The 15203-nt window shown below is 40.1% G+C and overlaps 2 protein-coding genes across 7 annotated transcripts; one reads left to right on the top strand and one right to left on the bottom strand.

The window, feature by feature from the left end:
• The first annotated feature begins 103 nt into the window (after positions 1–103).
• Positions 104–5888, top strand: LOC136436778 (PDZ domain-containing protein 11-like). Of its 6 annotated transcripts, none has more exons than XM_066431053.1 (9): positions 104–420; positions 707–752; positions 2074–2201; positions 2783–2869; positions 3276–3332; positions 3666–3716; positions 4097–4144; positions 4856–4916; positions 5244–5888. In XM_066431053.1, exons 3-9 carry the CDS (start codon positions 2121–2123, stop codon positions 5390–5392), a joined length of 534 nt encoding a protein of 177 aa, XP_066287150.1. In that variant the 5' UTR covers positions 104–420; positions 707–752; positions 2074–2120; the 3' UTR covers positions 5393–5888. The 6 variants fall into 6 exon arrangements, with proteins under 6 accessions (XP_066287150.1, XP_066287148.1, XP_066287146.1 ...); XM_066431051.1 differs by having other exon boundaries at positions 697–752; positions 2078–2201; XM_066431049.1 differs by having other exon boundaries at positions 697–752.
• Positions 5889–12633: 6745 nt separating this feature from the next.
• Positions 12634–14995, bottom strand: LOC136436779 (uncharacterized). The gene is made up of 3 exons (XM_066431055.1): positions 14743–14995; positions 14149–14251; positions 12634–13905 (listed from the first exon to the last, which is right to left on the bottom strand). The coding sequence occupies exons 1-3, from the start codon at positions 14990–14992 to the stop codon at positions 13896–13898; spliced, it is 363 nt and encodes a 120-aa protein (XP_066287152.1). The 5' UTR covers positions 14993–14995; the 3' UTR covers positions 12634–13895.
• Positions 14996–15203: the final 208 nt, after the last annotated feature.

The raw sequence follows: 15203 nt of genomic DNA, 5'->3' as shown, positions 1-15203 counted from the left end.
TTCTTGATGTGCTGTCAGTTTGAGGGGAGTCAATGAACATCGCTAATAATGGATCCTGAAATGCACCACCAACGGTATAGAAAAGTTTGTTCACTTTTTATGAGTTTGCCAAATTCTACTGGCTCTAAAGCCGAAATACAGTAGTGCAACTCAGGTACTTTACAGCAGTCTCCTTCCCGCTTGTTTTAGGTCATTGTTAAGACCTACAAAGGTCAGTGGTAGGGACGTTATGTATCCATATGCAGTCACCCATACAGAGTATGTCAATACCCAGTAAGTTGCCATAGTACCAATGGCATTTGTTATTGCATTGTTTTCATACCATCCCAGGTCTTCTGGTCAATCATTTCCCTCCGTCTTTATTTGCCCCTGCTGAAATATTTAGGATCCCAACAGGACGTGTAATATGAGCCAGAACAGGTGAGTGGGCAAAATAGAGGTGGAAAACATGAAACCACTTTTAGCAAAGAGAACGCTTTAGAAGAGATTCTGTTACCACTTCACACCTATGCTGTGCTCTGTGACCTTTACTACCTCGCACCCTCCCTCCTTTTACTGCTGAAGTAACTGTCTCGCTTAGCGCTAAAACCAGAGAGAACAAGCAGAACATTCAGGTGCTGAACATTCTCTATTTGGCTGTCAGTTTGCTTTGGAAATAGTTCGACAATTTAACAATGCTTGTATTTACCTTTTCAGGTTTCTATAGTGAGTGATACCGGGCACCTTGCATACCTCACTTGACCTTCACACAAGTAAGTCCCTCTTTTCTTGAAGTACTATTGATTGGTGCAGGATATGCTCGGAATGTTCCATCTGAGCTTGTCATGCAATTTGTGCTTGTTTGCCAGGTAAGACACTGTGCCATTTATGTGACTTATATTCCTTGAATGTTATTTTTGTGATTGAAACATAAGTTTTGTCATGTTTTATAGACAGAGCTTGTGATATTTGCACCAGTCTGAACAGTTCTGAAATGACAACAATGTTTGCTCATTGTATGGGTTTCTAAAAATAGTATGCATGCTATTTGTAGAGCGTAACAGTTACCGACAGGTTTTGTAAAATAAGTCATCGAAACAGTATGTGCATCAGGATTAATTCTATCCAGTTGACTGAGAATGTGCTGATAGAATGATGGCTTGTAAGATTCTTCTTACAAAGTACTCATGAGGTGTGTGTGGTTGGATGACACGATGACTACCTTTAAGTGTGCATACCTCGCCTGCACGGCATGGTATGTGAACAAGCTTACAGGTGTGAACTACATATTTGACATCTAACAGTCTCCCATTTATGCATTGTCTTGTGCATACCAGATCAAGCATTTTAAAGATGTTTCCTCTTTATTAAATGGTGTTAATTTTTGGTCCCTAATAAAGCAGGTAAATTATAGCATTTTGTCTGAGTATGCTGCAACCCTAAACCCACTGGAAGTCATGTTATATTGCAGCCTTGTCATTGTTCACAGTTGTACATTGTCAGGTTTCCTTTCAGCATTTCATTAAGGTATGGGGGGCCCAATATTTACACTGAGTCACAAGTCAAATATTGACGTAGTACCACCTGTGCATTGTGACTGTCAGGACAATCACTGAAAAGTAACTTTCTTTTAATGAAGGGGCTCCAACATGTCCAAAGTACAGTTCTCTGAGTTTTATGTTGCAGTTCTTTTTATGTTTTTACCATTGAAAACAATGCAAGATGGGGAATTTGCATATTTGTACCAATATACGTGTACATTTGTATACATATACATATATGCAAGATATGGCGATATAAGGGATGATATGTAACCTCTGTTAACATTAATCCATTGGTTTGCATAAATAAACCACTTTGAAAAACAGTGTGTTTGAGAGAATTCTAGTGCAGCACCTCCAGGTATGCACATGACTGTACAGTTTAGATATAACGTTACAGGAGTACATTATACTGGGGGAGTCCAGGGGGACATTGAGTTGGAGATCTGTTTGGACGTATCTTTTCAGGGTGGTGGAATTATGTACCCTGGTGGAATTATGTTAGATGTTAGAACTCAATATGTTGTTTGAATGTCTCTTTTTGTAATCCAAGCTAGGTCACCCTGAGATTTCAGAGCTTGGCCATTACAGCAAGTGTCGATGATGATAATGGCAGAGAGGAAGATCAGAGTGATGCTGCCCCAGTACGAGCACCCCCCACCATGGATACCACCGGAAGAGGTCAGGACCTGTAACCTCAATTATCTACATTAATCTGCCGGGTTACATAAATCCACCACTCTGAAAGACAGTGGGTCTGGTAGTTGTCTATTGCAACACCCACCAAGTATGCACAGTTTAGATATAATACAGGAGTGGGGGACGTTGGCTTGGAGACCTGTTTGGACGTATCTTTGCAAGGTTGCAGAATTATGTACCCTGGTGGAATTCCAATCAAACATACGGATAATGAAAAGCCATTATAGGACATACTCTGTCTGCTATGTTTACGTTGACGTTAAATGTTGATGTTGTATTATTTTGTGGATTTACTGGCCAGTTCTAAAATGGTACATTATCATTAGCCTTCTAGGGAAGATAAATTGTATGTACTGTGTGTAAAATTAGCTTTGATGTTTATCATTCTACATGTATATTGTCCCCAAGGCTCCTGTATTTAATGTTTAGAAGACATAAGATGCCTTCTATCAGGGGCATCAAACTCTCTAGTCTTTGTTAACATTGATGGGTGCATGCATGGTAAGCAACAACAGGCTAGGTGTATAGGCTAAGGTAGACTCACAACCTGCCCTCATTTACAGCAAGCTCGCCACCCTGACTACAGCAGTGACCTGACCCCTGCCCTGCCAAGGTCACTCAAGATCAGGAGAGACCCAGAGACTAATCAGGTGGGCTAAAGGGAATTAATCTTAACATTTCAATGGAGTCATACATGTAAGTCAGTGCTTTCACCTTTTAACGGGGACAACTATAAGAATTTTTAAAGAAAACATACTCAGCAAACTAAATTGGATTCATCAGGAAATAGATACTTTTCATAGACAAACCTTAAAGGTGAACTTATTTCTGGCATATTCAACTGTCACATGTCCCTTTAATGCATAGTCAACATTCAACAGTAGAGTTGGGAAACTATCAATCTGAATCTCAATGCCTTACAATGTCCTTATGTAACATCAGAAGAATTGAGAGAAAATTCCTTGAAGATAAAGTCTTGTTTGCAAACTTTTTTTTATTGACGTTTTGTTTTGTTGTATTCAAGACACTGTAGTATACATTTAATTTTGTTTTCAGTTGGGCTTTGTTGCCAGAGGAGGGAAAGACTTTGGAACAGGCATCTTCATCTCACAGGTTGGTATTGGAAATGTTTACATTTAAATTAACATGGTATTGTCAAGCTTGTTACTGATCTTTACATACTGTATTTCTTCACCATTAAGGGATACGTGAGCAACTAATGTGACCATACTACCAGGTTTTAATTGCCCAAATATTTTTACATGGTTCTCTAAAAACAATAGCATAAAAGAAACAGAATTTGCAGATTATTTAGAAGCAGACTGGTCACAAAACTTTATTTGTCATTGCCATTCTTATTGAAAAAGTGTTGTACATGTAGATCATTATAATCCGACCCCATGACCTGGTGTATGAGTAATGACATGATTGTGTTCCATTCTCCAGGTGGAACCTGGGACTGATGCTGAAAATCAAGGACTGAAGGAGGGAGATCAGGTCAGATTTGAACTTGAACTATTTTATGGAGGACACTAAAGAGGTTCAATTCAGAAGCACAGCTTGAACACTGTGGGATTTGGCAGGGCAAAACAAAGGGGAACATCTTTGATTTGAAACTCCACGATGACACCAAACATACATGATTTAAAAAAAGTAGAGACCAGTGATAATTGGGAAGTGTTTACTGTTACATTGGATTTTTTTTTAAAGTAGCATTTTTTCATAATTATAACATTTTAGCATCTGAACAAGATAATCCATCATCATCAAATACAGGTAGATGGTTACCTTAGAGTATGGGAATCTGATGGTCAATGGATTGTACAAAAACATTTTGCAGTTGTACTAAATGTTAATAGTCATATGATAATTTACAGATCTTGTCTGCAAATGGCTTTGACTTTGAAGAGATGGACCACAAAGCAGTAAGTCATCATTCCTTGCTTTTGTTCTTTTGCTGCCTTGGACTCTTCCACTTTAACACCGGGCAGAGAACGAGAGGCCACAACCTGAAGCTAACAGTTATGTCCTCCAAAGGGAACAAGAGAGCCTTTTTTTTCACGAATAGAATGAAAACGTGGTGGAACAGGTTACCAAGAGAAGTCGTAGAGGCACCAACAGTGAACACTTTTAAAAACAGACTCGACAAACACATGCAACACCACCCAGTGATCTACAACTACAAAGCACTAGACTGCCCTCACAAGCCCGGAATCACGATCCAGTAAAGGGATGAGCGGCCTAAATTGGAACACGATCTTCCTACCTGGCCGAATGGATCTACTCTACTCTACTCTATAATTTGGATTCTAACTTTCATTCCTCTTTTGTTATTGGGGCTAATGATCATTCAATGCTCTGGATGTGAGATTCTTCATCATGTTGACGTTTCTCTGACTATAGCTGATGATGACTTAAGTGTATGCGCAAAATATAAATAGGACTACAAAAAATTAAATAAATGTAGTACTATATTGTATTCAAATGCATGTAGTGTGCATCTATGATGAAAAGCTAGAGGTTTGACTTGAGTCAGTAAGATGTGTTCCGGTAAATCAAATTAAGCACCCGTTTCTATCCCCAAGACAACGGTACTAAATTCACTAAATGCCCATCTTCTACCTTGCTACTTTCAGGCAGTGGGAGTGATGGCATCTGCACAACAGCTACAGCTGAATGTCAAGTACTTCCCTTACGGTACGTCTGAACTGTCTCTACTCTTCCACAACATCTGTGTCTCTGTCCATCACACTCAAACCACAATGATTATTGTCTTGTATTGTTCCACCTTGTTGTCATTTACAATATTCTGTAGTCTCAATACATGTAGGTGTGGGGGATATAAAACACCTTGCTCGTTGGAAGTGAATAATTATACCTCCTGTTCAATACATACTATGATACTGTGTATTGAACAGGAGTTATAATTATTCACCTCCAACGATAGCAGTTCAGAAGTGCTATATATTGAACATCCTTGCTTTGATTCTTGGTAAGCACAATTTTCGTCCCTTGTGTTTGCAGCCTATAATCAAATGATAAGACGGACCGAGGCCTACGGCACAGAGATCCAAGACAACAGGCAAGAACACACAGACCCACAATCAACACAATCATCCCCAGAACAGATATCAACAAAAAAGAAGTCCAGCCGTAAAAAGCCCCAACTTTGACAGGAAAATTTGACATTTGTATAATAGATTTGAAATTGATGGACTTGGCATGTAACAATGTTTGTTGAAGGATAAACATGTTGTGTAGACAAATGAGAACATACAGTGAAATTGTCACCAGTAACTTAGATGTTAGATGTGGTTGCACTGAAGACTTGGAAGTTTGGCAGATCCCCAGCTACCTGTCCCGTGGATTGAGACCATGAAGGCAGAGATGGCCTACGTTCTCCCCACTACTACCCACTTGTTGTTTGTAGAAAATCATTGGTCAATGGATTGCAACTGTTGCGTTTCATAATGCCTTCTTAATTGTTATTTTTCACTAGATTGAAAACCTAATGTTTTATATAGCAAGGTCATGACTGCTACGTATTTTTGTTTGAGCCTTGGTATGAGTTTGTTTCCAAGTTAATTTATGTCAACTTAGCCATAACTGGCAAAGACACCTCTCCTTCTCAAGCACTGTCATCAAAATAAACGAAATATTGATGATTTATCCCAGCTTTCCTGCAGATTTTGTGTACATTTTTTAACAATATCTTAGAATTATCTGTCAAACTGTTCAGAATTGGTGTTTGAATAGGATGATTTACGTGGCACATACATGTAGGTCTTCATTGTCAAGGTTTCAATCAGAAGGTAAGGGAAAACATCTGTGATCTACATTTACAAAGACTGGTGAGATCAAAGCTAGAGGGGACTGAAATAGACGTACGCGTTATGTGGCTTTGTGGCAGCCTTAACTATCAGTGTTTTCAAGTCTGTGGGATTTTCTTATATTATTACCAGTATTATTTTTCCCACCAATGCAGCACATGAAGTAGCACCAAGGACATGATTACTGATGAAAAGTAATGCAGATTTGTGCTCCTTGTTAAGGCTTAATCAAAATTCTGGCATTTCACTATCTACCATCGTCTTGCTATGCTGTTTCACATCTGATTCAACATATCATCATCATAATCTTGTGATAGTTTCACATCATGCTTTATAGAATTCCACTTAGTAATACGTTTTTTTTTTTTAAATATTTAGTTCAATGACACAAAAAAAGCTCTGAACACAGTATTAGGATTCCATACCTTGTCCAATATTTTCTTCTTGTAAGAAAAAATCACAGCAATGTGAGCCCAGCAAGTTTTGATATATAATGATGGTAAGTGGTGCTTTGAAAAGGAGAAGGTATTCAGTGGCTTTGCAGGCTTCAAGGTTAAAGAACAGGATACACAGCGACTGCCTCCCCATGCCTCCTCCACACCCTTTACAATCAGTAACAAGACCAGTCCTATATGTAATTCCCCACCTCACAGGACATGTCACACAGGCCCTTGCACATAGCCTCCCTGAGATGCTCTGATCCCAAAGCCTGTCTTACAACCCCCTCCCATTTTACAGTGATAACATGCCATGTATCTCTATACCCCACAGGATGTAGACACAGACAGAGTCCTACACATGGTCTCTCTGTACAGCATGCACACAGATGGACCCCTTCATAAGGTCTTCCCAATGGAAATTGACTGTTGTGTATCAAACTTTTGAAGTTTGGGTACATCCTGGGGCCACCATATGCTGAGCTGTACATGTACATCCTGTAGGGTTAGTGTGTGTATTTAAATGTGTGTGTGTGTGTGTGTGTGTGTGTGTGTGTGTGTGTGTGTGTGTGCGCGCATTAGTGTTAGTGTGCATGTTAGTGGGTGCATGTGTGTGTCAATATGTGCATGTTAGTGTGTGTGTTTTAGTGTATGTATGTGTGTGTCAGTGTGTGCATGTTAGTGTGTGTGTGTGTGTGTGTGTGTGTGTTTTAGTGTACATGTATAAATAAACAGGTGGGGCATATAAATAAACAGATGGGACAGTCTCACTACACTCCAAGCAGAGGTGTGGGTCCGGTTGGTTTTTAACGTGTTCAGTTCAGGCATTTTGTCCAAAACACGGCGACATAGCGAAAAGGGGACAAAATAGAAAGCTTGACAAAAACACCTAAAAACACATAAAAAACCAGCCTGACCCACTCCTCTGCTTGGAGAGTACACTGCACCAAACCTGCACCACTGCTAGGTATTCCCTAGCACTAGTGCTGCGTACCTAAACGTAACATCAGGTACAGGTGCCAGTACAGAGGTTTACATGTAGGTACAGCTCCGGACCTGTACCTGTACATGAACAATTTGAAAAATTAACATGTGTTCTTCTGAACTCCTTCAATAATGTCGGTATCTTTATTCAAAGAAGAAAACTAGGTTTCCTACCGCCAAACTCCCTTGGCCTTGCTATCAAAACCCTCGGCCTGCGTGAATGATATGTTGCATAACAACATGTTATGCTGCTCCAAGGTGTCACTTTAGTCACGTGTGGTGTTGTATTAAGCCATGAGGTCAGGAGATCAGTCACAAAATAAGCAAATACTTGGTGTAAATTTATATCGGTACAGTAGCGGTAGTTCATGATCCGGTATTATGGACCTGTACCTAATCAGTTTTTCCGGTACAATACCGGTACACAGTACCGGTACGCAGCACTACCTAGCACCGTATGGGTAAGTCACATGTACTATGTCTTTCAAAATGTGTATGATATGGAATAAAGATTTATTCTATTCATATATATTGACTGTACCATTTCATCATCACTTTCAATATTTTTTCATGACCAGTTATAACATATACAGTAACCAGCACAACAGTTACGGTTTTGTTTGGCGGAAGGGGGCGACGACTGCAATCAACCGACGGCCTGCCTCTGTTTGCAGCTAGATGTCGAATCAGCACTAGGGCGTGTACGTATGAACAGGGTACTTTAGATCATAACGTTACTTATCAATAATAAGTCAATCAATTGTCTTTTGGTTGATTCTTGAATGATGAATGGGATTATCTACGGTTCAACACATACAGAGGCGCCTCGGCTGGGATCAACACTACGTTCATGGCAAGTCAAGACGATTTCAATGAGTTGCATGACGCCAGGCAACCATTTCTTAGGTAAGTAGTAAGATTAGAAGCCATAAAAGCCTTTTTATGCCGCCAAAGTTACCTTTCATTGCATAGTTTCCCAACTTCTCTCCGCTCAAAATAGAAAACAACACATTGGCTGCAATCGGGCAACCGTCACCCTTACTCTCTAAGTGTCAAGGGCGTCACTATGCGGATTACGACAGAACGACACGTAAGTAATGTTGGCAATACGATTTTACATTAGATATTTAAGAGCGACCCCTAGCAGTCAATGAAATAAATGCCACAGGTTGACTAATGCTTCATGATTGCTGCACATTGATTGGTCAAAAATTCTACACAGACCAATCAACATACAACAGTGTGTGATGTGCGGTGATATTGTGAATATTATCCGTATGTAGATCAAGAGAACCAATCAGCATTCACAGTACCCTGAGACCGAACAGCACAATATGTATCCGCGACTGAGCGGTATAAGAAATAGTACGTCCGAAATCTTTGAACAGTTTGTAAAAAAAATTACCCTGAAAGCCAGCGAGGTATCATCTTTACTGTACGGTAGTACAATAAACCGGTTCTTGGGTCGTACGAATAAGATTATGAAGTTCGGTTAGTCGGCGTACGAATGGGCGGACCTTTACAGCTGACTGCTGGGGTGAGTAGGCAGAGGGCGCCAAAATGTAATAGCTGCACATTGATTGGTCAAAAATTCTACATTGACCAATCAGCATACAACAGTGTGTGATGTGCGGTAATATTGTGAGTATTATCCGTATGTAGATCAAGAAAACCAATCAGCAGTCACAGTACCCTGAGACCGAACAGCACAGTATGTATCCGCGACTGAGCGGTATAAGAAATAGTACGTCCGAAATCTTTGAACAGTTTGTAAAAAAAAATACCGTGTAAGCTAGCGAGGCATCATCTTAACTGTACGGTAGTACAATAAATTGGCTCTTGGATCGTACGAATAAGATTATGGAGTTTGGTTAGTCGGCGTACGAATGGGCGGACCTTTACAGCTGACTGCTGGGGTGAGTAGGCAGAGGGCGCCAAAATATAATAGCTGCACATTGATTGGTCAAAAATTCTACATTGACCAATCAGCATACAACAGTGTCTGATGTGCGGTAATATTGTGAGTATTATCCGTATGTAGATCAAGAAAACCAATCAGCATTCACAGTACCCTGAGACCGAACAGCACAGTATGTATCCGCGACTGAGCGGTATAAGAAATAGTACGTCCGAAATCTTTGAACAGTTTGTAAAAAAATTACCGTGTAAGCTAGCGAGGCATCATCTTAACTGTACGGTAGTACAATAAATTGGCTCTTGGATCGTACGAATAAGATTATGGAGTTTGGTTAGTCGGCGTACGAATGGGCGGACCTTTACAGCTGACTGCTGGGGTGAGTAGGCAGAGGGCGCCAAAATATAATAGCTGCACATTGATTGGTCAAAAATTCTACATTGACCAATCAGTACACAACAGTGTCTGATGTGCGGTAATATTGTGAGTATTATCCGTATGTAGATCAAGAAAACCAATCAGCATTCACATTACCTCTAGACCGGACAGCACAGTATGTATCCGCGACTGGGCGGTATAAGAAATAGTACGTCCGAAATCTTTGAACAGTTTGTAAAAAAAGTACCGTGAAAGCCAGCGAGACATCATCTTTACTGAACAGTAGTACAATAAGCCGGCTCTTGGATCGTACGAATAAGATTATGAAGTTTGGTTAGTCGGCGTACGAATGGGCGGACCTTTACAACTGACTGCTGGGGTGAGTAGGCAGGAAGCGTCAAAATGTAACAGAACCATAACTTTTTTTCGTTTACTATTATTTTATCGATTGTACCCTCGACTTCAGTGTGTTAATTACATTTTAGGGTACCCTACTGTAATTTCATCGGTATCGATGTCGGTCATGTTGTGGTCCTTAACTATAGAAATCCCCAAAGGCGAAAAACTGTGTTCTGCTGCCTTGACAGGTTTAGTTGCAGTTCTACTTCATTCCGCTAAGTAATAGTGGCGTTCTTGTACCGCAGCGAGTTGCTTACTCGAAATTGCTTGAATTTTTCCGCTTATTAGCCTTGTACAAATAGGCTAGAAGAGGAGTTTGCACGCGGGCTTACATGGAATGATAACGTGTATGTATGTTTCGATCAAATGTATTTCCAGATATAACGTTGGGTAACATAAATTCGGGATTTTTCCGATAATGGTTGACTGAAATCAATCTAGCAGAACAATAAACCATCCTTTTTTTCTATAATTCTGTCAGTATCATGTACTATCTTTGCACTAATCATATATATGGTAGATTTTTTCTCTAGTCGTGCTGACACCATAATAATTCAACTTAAAACTACCGTCCGCCGCACGCAGAATGACAGTGCTGTCGGACAGGGGGGCACATTAATTCGGGAGAGAAGATTCGTCTTGAATATCTTACCGCTAATCACATTTTATACAGCAGCTATTCGTTCCATCCTTGGCTTGAGGAGAGTGCTATGGATATAGACGTGTCCAAGTAAAAAAAATACACGAAAAAACGGCCGTACCGCACACATCAGGCCAGTTCGGGAACAAGCCGTGTGTTGAGTCGGTAGAACTTCACTCAAAGTCGGCCCATCGTCATCATCGGGCAACGTGTAACGTTACATTATTCATGGAAAGTTAGCTGGATGCCGTAGCAATGGTAATACTACTATGTCCATGTGTTCCTTGTTGTGTTAGGAGCAAACTTTGAGGAAAATATCTTCCTCAGTCCACTATCACACGCAGCATTTAGACAAAAAAGTGTTCCTCACAAACCTTTGTCGTCTGCTTGACAACAGGATTCTGGTTAACAATATGGCGGCGGGAAAATACACGTGCCGTAGGTTGTAGCAACAGAGAGGAGTTTTGATGATTAATCACACTTAGAATCCAGTTGCAGGTTAGCAAAAGAGATTGTAATAAGTTGTCTTGTAAATAATTGTGTTTAGCAGGAAGCGGATGTGACATTTTTCTTATAAACCAGCCGACAACCATGTTGTGTACTTCTCCCACGAAGCCCTCAGACTGTTCCAATAAGGGACGGAGAGTTTTTGACCTCGTCGCCTTATAATCCATGCTTATCGAAGCTTTTCAGACAGTGTTCTGAATACGTAAGTCTGTCAGGTTTGCATTTCTAGCGGTATTACTTATGTTGCATCTAGCACATATCCCTAAATACCCCGTTTTCGAAAAATCCCGAATTTAAGTACCCCGCGAATTTATGTTACCCAACGTTACACCACGGAGGAGAAAGGCTTGAAGCCAAAAGAAACACGATCGAGGTGGAATGGCCCCAAACTTCTACTGGCGATAGAAACTTGGAATGAAGCAGGTGCTATGACGTGATTAGGAAAGACGCCACCCAGCGACTGGAAGATGTGCAGCAAACCTGTCCGTCACTATGAAATGCTCAAGACTAAATATTTGCAAGATCTTTGATATAGAAGTTGAACAAATTTGCAAGTGCAGAATTGTTCATGAAAGCTTTTAACATATAGCATGCAACAAGACACACTTTTTATACACGTATGTTTTATGCCTCGTCAAGTGAATAGAAGAAGAAACAAACCTAAAGTGGATATTTATTTTACTTGGTAAACATTGTAGACTTTGCCTTTTCATTTGATTTCATTCAATCTACACATTGATTACACATTTTCGACACATATATACTCCAATTATGGCACCAGAGCGATTAAAGTAACAAAACTTTGTATGGATTTTCAACCCCTTTACGTTTCGCCATTCCCAAAAAGCCGAAATTTCAGAGTGGAAGTCGCTCCGTTAGCAAGATACAGACCTTTTTGTCACTTCCGGTTTTGAATGATATGAAATTAGGCTCTCTTAGGGGTTGCAATTTCTATCTGAAATATATAACATTTTCACATTTAGATATATTCCTGAACGTTTTATCTGATTTCTCACTCTTTTTGTCATACATTGCAAATGTGGTATTAGACTGTGCAGCTAGAAATCTCGCACGTTCCATTTTAATTTCTATTTTTTGGGGGAGCACATGGTCTCGCCCTTTGCAGTTCTTGACATTTCTCGGGTACGCTGTAGGAAATCAGCGGTAACCGGATGCAGATATTCTGACACTGTAAGAGCTCATATTGCTGATTTGAATAATCATGGACACTTTGCATTCTTTATCGAGTTATACATATATGCACAGAGTCTATTTTAAAGGAATGCAATGTATGTTTTCATTTCAAAGAAGAAATGCTCAGAGATCAAGAAAAGTATACATATCTGTTATCAAACTTTCACCTATGAATATGTGATAATACACGTGTAATGTGAACCTGTGTGTACATTCATTTCAAGCATCATATGTTAAGGAGGCTCAAAAACAATATCTCAGTTTGCCATAGAAAATTACATATTCAGTCCAAGCAGGCTTGTTCAGTCTTAGTCATAATCCCATGTGTGCATCAACATAATTTACCCATTTGTTCTTTTTGGTCTCTAGACCACAAGTGAAAGAGACAGATAGAAATACAAGTAGTGTAGAAATTTGCAGTGGTATAGATTATACCCTAGCACCAACACTAGTCTAGCTCTGTTGCTTCTATGCCAGAAAGTCTTTGAAACGATTAGAGGACTGAACAATGATTAGGACAGGACGGATTCCAGGCTAGCGAATGTTCAAGAGAGTCAAATGTAGATTAATATAAAATAATTTATGTATTTAAAATATATACAAGACAAAGGCTATGAACTTCTTTTCTGTCTACTTTTAATTCTTCCCTTCATGGGTTTAAAATACATCTCCGATAGAGGATTATAGCACTTACTTTGCTACGGTGCTTCCTTAAACACAATACTGATCTTTAACTCAGGCTCATACCCATTTTAACCCTTGGTATCCATAATGACATATAACTATCATTTCCATGAACCATGCTTGAAGTCCGGATTAGATCTCTTAAAGCCCCATGTAAGTTTCGTTTGTGGTCTGATATGTAATCTTCTTCATTAGATAAAGCAAATACTAGTGTGCAACATCAGCATTTCTGCGACAAGAGCCGCTGAACTTGATTTTGATAAGCTATTTCTGGCACCAGTACACCATAAAGAACAGCGCATAATGTGTGAAATGTATTTTTCCGATCAAAGAACACCATACATTAGCTAACTAACTATATCTAGATGAACACATTATGCTAATAATATACAAAACGGCCTAGCACAGACGTAATGTACAACAAGATAGTTTTACATGAAATATACAATCATACATGTAGTTACATGATTCACTGCCAATAAATATCATGAATACGGCCAGAATCAAATTGGGACCCGCTGTTACACCCAACTCACATTAGTCGGGAGATGAGAGGTTTACTGTTGTCACAGTGACATTTCTGTGACTTCTTGTCCTTCAGCAAGGCACGACCAGTCATCTGCCACTGCTTGGTTCTGCCGACTTCTTACTTTTGGCTGGGCTGTTAAAAGGTCACTATGTCTGATGTCTTCCCCACACACTTGGTTCCTAGCTGTAGCTGGTATGCATCATGGATAGAACAAACTGTTAGACAACAGGAAAGTAGCTGCTACAGTTTTCTTCAGTCAGCTTTTCTGTCTCTGGAAAGGCAGTTACACACTTACACTAAACAATCACTCATTACTCCCTCAGTCATCCATCAGTCATGTAACAAGAACAATTATCTCTTTCTTCCCAAGGCTCTTTTTGCTCTTCTACTTAAAGCAGTAGGAACCATTTACATTGCAGATACAAAACTCACCTGTGGTAATTCTGTGCCCATGTCCCCGTCAGGAATGTTGAGTGATTAAGGGCAGCATCAGACAGATCACCTTTCCCATATCCTATGAAAGGGAGGCTGACACCTGTACAAAACAGGGGAAATGGAAGATCAAGTCACAGGGGTGCAAAGTGCAATACTGGATTAAATACTAGCTTTTCTTTGGGTAAAATAACTATAATTATATAGTCTCTGTTCTCATCCTAATTGTACACTTTACAGCAAGGTGCCTAAGAACCACTACATCATCAGAGGCTTCAAACCTGCAGCAACTTTGTAAAATAAAAAATATGTCTGACTCAGTAGAGGCCGAGACAAGTTGGGCAGCTTGTCTCCAGCAGTGGGCAAACCTACGCTACAAAACCGACCTGGTGTATGATCTCTTGGTTCCGTTATCTACAAAACTCACCAGGTATGTGAAGGTTTTGGTTCCCTAAATTACAAAATTCACCAGATGTTTAAAGTTTAGTTCCTAACACCACAAGTAAATCCCATGTTTAAAGCTTTAGTTACCTGCTCGGCTACAAAACTCACCAGGTATATGAAGTTGCTGGTTCCCTACAGTACAAAACTCACCATTGTTTGTAGTTTGGTTCCCTACCCTACACCACTCACCGGGTGATTGGTCCTGTCCATCGTCCTCTCTGGTCAGATGTCTAGGCTGTGGTGACGTGTTGTCACAACTCAGTGCCTTCCAGTCAGGGGTGTACACTTCAAGAGAACTCAGTGACACACTCATACTGTCCAGGCCAATATTTGTTGTGTAGCTTGATGATGTCTTAATGATTTTTTTTTCTTTTTGATGGCTTTGGGTTTTTGTGTCCATTTCAGCTATAGCCTGCTGACATGGCTCAATGTTCCTGATCTACTCTTCTTCCCTATTCAACATGGGTGTGTTGTCCTCCCTGCTCAACTGTCCAGGCTGCAGGTTGTAACCTGCTCTCCTCTTTAGATCTAAACATGGGGATACACAGGAGTTCCTTGCTCTGCAGGCCTTGAAGTGAACTCTCTCTTCTTCAAATACAGCGGAATACACG

This window comes from Branchiostoma lanceolatum, chromosome 6, assembly GCF_035083965.1.
Source record: "Branchiostoma lanceolatum isolate klBraLanc5 chromosome 6, klBraLanc5.hap2, whole genome shotgun sequence".
In the NCBI taxonomy this organism is placed as follows: domain Eukaryota; kingdom Metazoa; phylum Chordata; class Leptocardii; order Amphioxiformes; family Branchiostomatidae; genus Branchiostoma; species Branchiostoma lanceolatum.
This window is presented reverse-complemented; position numbering and strand designations above follow the sequence as displayed.

What these genes read in the sequence shown, in the direction of transcription:
- LOC136436778 (XM_066431053.1), top strand. Translation starts at nt 2,121, where the DNA reads ATGATGATAATGGCAGAGAGGAAGATCAGAGTGATGCTGCCCCAGTAC. An exon ending in CATGGATACCACCGGAAGAG is followed by an intron (nt 2,202 to 2,782) that starts GTCAGGACCTGT and finishes CCTCATTTACAG; the next exon opens with CAAGCTCGCCACCCTGACTA. An exon ending in GAGACCCAGAGACTAATCAG is followed by an intron (nt 2,870 to 3,275) that starts GTGGGCTAAAGG and finishes TTTTGTTTTCAG; the next exon opens with TTGGGCTTTGTTGCCAGAGG.
- LOC136436779 (XM_066431055.1), bottom strand. Translation starts at nt 14,992, where the DNA reads ATGGACACAAAAACCCAAAGCCATCAAAAAGAAAAAAAAATCATTAAG. An exon ending in GAACCAAACTACAAACAATG is followed by an intron (nt 14,252 to 14,742) that starts GTGAGTTTTGTA and finishes TGTTTTGTACAG; the next exon opens with GTGTCAGCCTCCCTTTCATA.